At 40.4% G+C, this 2781-nt stretch overlaps 1 protein-coding gene across 1 annotated transcript; it reads right to left on the reverse strand.

The window, feature by feature from the left end:
- Window positions 1–1886: 1886 nt before the first annotated feature.
- Window positions 1887–2781, reverse strand: LOC106456543 (lithostathine-1-beta-like; the record flags this gene model as incomplete). The annotated part of the gene is made up of 2 exons (XM_013916005.1): window positions 1887–2324; window positions 2601–2781. Coding segments are annotated over 2 exons (528 nt in total), but the record flags the coding sequence as incomplete, so codon positions are not given.

Consider the following 2781-nt stretch of genomic DNA (forward strand, 5'->3'; position numbering starts at 1 on the left):
AAAAAAATAAAAATACAAGTGAATTGCACATTTCAAGTATTGAGTCAGCAAACAACATGGCCTGGATGGCAGAATTCCAAGATTAAACTAAAGGCTCATCTCAGATGTGCCAAAAACATCTTGATGATCCCAGAGACTTTTGGGAAAAGCTGAGATTGAATTAATGTTGATTTTTCATCCAAATCATCATTAAATTTCAAGATTGAAATCTAAGTGTTAAATAAATGCTGAATAAATGTGTGAAATACTGGTGGAACCTGACAGTTGTTCTGTTGTAACCGACGATCTATTTATAACTGTAGTTATGTATTTATGTTTTGGCCAAGTATTAAACATGTATGATGCAACATTATTTTGTAATGTTACACACATTTGTGTTTAATGTTTATGTAACGACTTTATTGTTACTTGCCTCACTTTTTTGCAAAGTAACCTTGGTTCCTACCTCGTGTTTACGGAGGGAGTGTTTATGGTGTGACGGCCCCTGTGCCATGTGCATTGAGGAGTCAACAAAGTAAAAGCTGAGTGCACACTGTCCTGTCATGTTGGTGTTTATTATGGAAAAGCATTTTTAAGATGAACTGTAGTCTGAAGTACAGCCACAGCCAAAAGAAACCAGGTAAGATCACCACAACCAGAAACCAAGGTTACATACTTATAGTTGACCATGTTTCAACCACAGTTGAAACATCAAACATGTTCAAAAGTCATGGATTTATAGCTGACCATGAAATGAAACCCATCATCAGTGGGACTGTTCTATAACAGCCCTCTGAAAGTGGTACATCCCATCTGTCCACCACTGAAAATACTGGGAACGTCTAGTGAAATTAGGTTGACCCAGAAATTCAGCTATAAAGCCATTTATTTAAATTTGGGAAGTTAGGATTTATTTTTGAGTGGAGAAAATGAGAAAACCACTGCTCAGCAAAAACAACACAAAGGCTCATCTCACATCTGCCAAAAACATCTGGATGATCCTCCTCAGAAACTCTTCTGTGGATTGAAGAGACAAAAGCTGAACTTTATGGAAGGTTTGAGTCCCGTTACATCAGACATCAGACTAACAGGATTTCCTAAAAAACACCTCACAGCAGCAGTCAGACGTGGTGTGATGGTATGGGCTGCTGCACTGCCTCAGGATGAATTCTGCTCTCAGAAATCCTGAATGAGGATGTCCAAGCATGTCCTCAAGAGCACTGAGGTTATGCAGAGAGACAAGCAAGTCCAACTCTGAATGGCTCAACCAAAATGAAGGTTTTGGAGTGTCTGAGTCAAAGTGTAAATCAGATTGAATCAGATCAAGTTTATTTGGGATGAACTTGAAAAACCTCTAATGTGTCTGAATTCAAACAATTCTGCAAAATAAACACGACCAAAACTCCTCCTCAGTGATGTGAAAGACTCATTTCCAGTTCCTTCATATCTTCATTTGTGGAAATGTCACGGAGCTACATGTTACTTTCCTGGTTTTACCTTTAGGTGGTGCTGTTTGTATTTGTTCCTGTGAAAGCTGTAGCAGTGACAGACTTGGTTAAATGAAGGTTTATTTGGCTTCATGAACACACGATCAGATTATAGAGCTCATATGGAGTCATGACACAAACATGGTTTTACCTGCTTTTAGTGACAGGCTTTGTAATTCAAGCTGAGGATACAATGGTGCGATACAAAGATTTACAGCACATGAAGCAGAAACATTAAAACCATCACCTTATCTGAACTAAATACAACAAACATCCTGCTACAGTTTAATAATGAACCAATCCAGCAACAATGAAGGAAGAAACCAAGATGCTCCTGACTCTGGTAAAGGAGAGGACATGAAACACAGACTGCTCTCTGCAAATGTCTAAGCTGCAGGTAAAAATCTGTTGGTCATTTTCAAACCCAGAGACTGTAAACACTGAGCAGAAACACAGAGTTCACCCCAGAAAATCTACATGTGCAGCTAAGAAGTGACTTTAGCTTTAAACTTTAGTGTTTTATACAAATAAAATTAAATGTCTCATTTTTCCTCTGACTGACCCACTCGTGCTGCCCTCCTGTGGTCATGGCTGCAGACATGCCACAGTCTTCAGTCCTTCCCCCTGAAGCCCACCTCCCATAGCACACTACATAATCAGTGACCCAAAGCCACAAACGTGCAGCACAGCTGTACTGCAGTCCCAGCCACACGAAAGGAGTCGAGGCATTTTTGGCTCTTTCCTGGACCCATCGCTGCTCCTCAGGGTTGCTGATTGAAACCAGGTCATGATGTGTCTGTCTGCAGTAATTCAAGGCTTTCTCCCAGGTTTGGTTTTCCCTGATCAGAATCAGTTTATCTGCCATAAAATCAGAGAAAACATTAAATCAGTAAAATCTGGACTTCAAGTCTCTGGATGTTTGGTCCAGTTTCACTGGAAGAACAAAAGAAAACATTTCAGTGATTCTTCAGATGAATCAGCAGCTCTACAGAGAAATCTCTGTTCCAACCATCAGCTAAACATCTTCACCTGCAGAAATAAGTGGCTGAAGAAACATACTGACCTAAATCCTCTCAGAGACTCCAGCAGTTCATCTGTTGGACAAACAGCTGAGATAAATCTGTGTAAACTCACCATCATAGCAGAAGAAAGGCTTTCTGTGGTCACATCCAGCAGAGCTCCATCTTCCTGATCTCTCTAACAGAGTCGTTGCACATTTCCTGTTGTTTAGTCCATCATTAAATGAGTCCATGTCCCAGTATCTGAAAGAGAAGTTACTCCCATCTGACCACCTCCAGCTGTCTCTGAACAGGCC

The sequence above is a fragment of the Pundamilia nyererei genome, unplaced genomic scaffold, assembly GCF_000239375.1.
Source record: "Pundamilia nyererei isolate P.nyererei 1_Seehausen unplaced genomic scaffold, PunNye1.0 scaffold00423, whole genome shotgun sequence".
Classification (NCBI taxonomy): Eukaryota; Metazoa; Chordata; class Actinopteri; order Cichliformes; family Cichlidae; genus Pundamilia; species Pundamilia nyererei.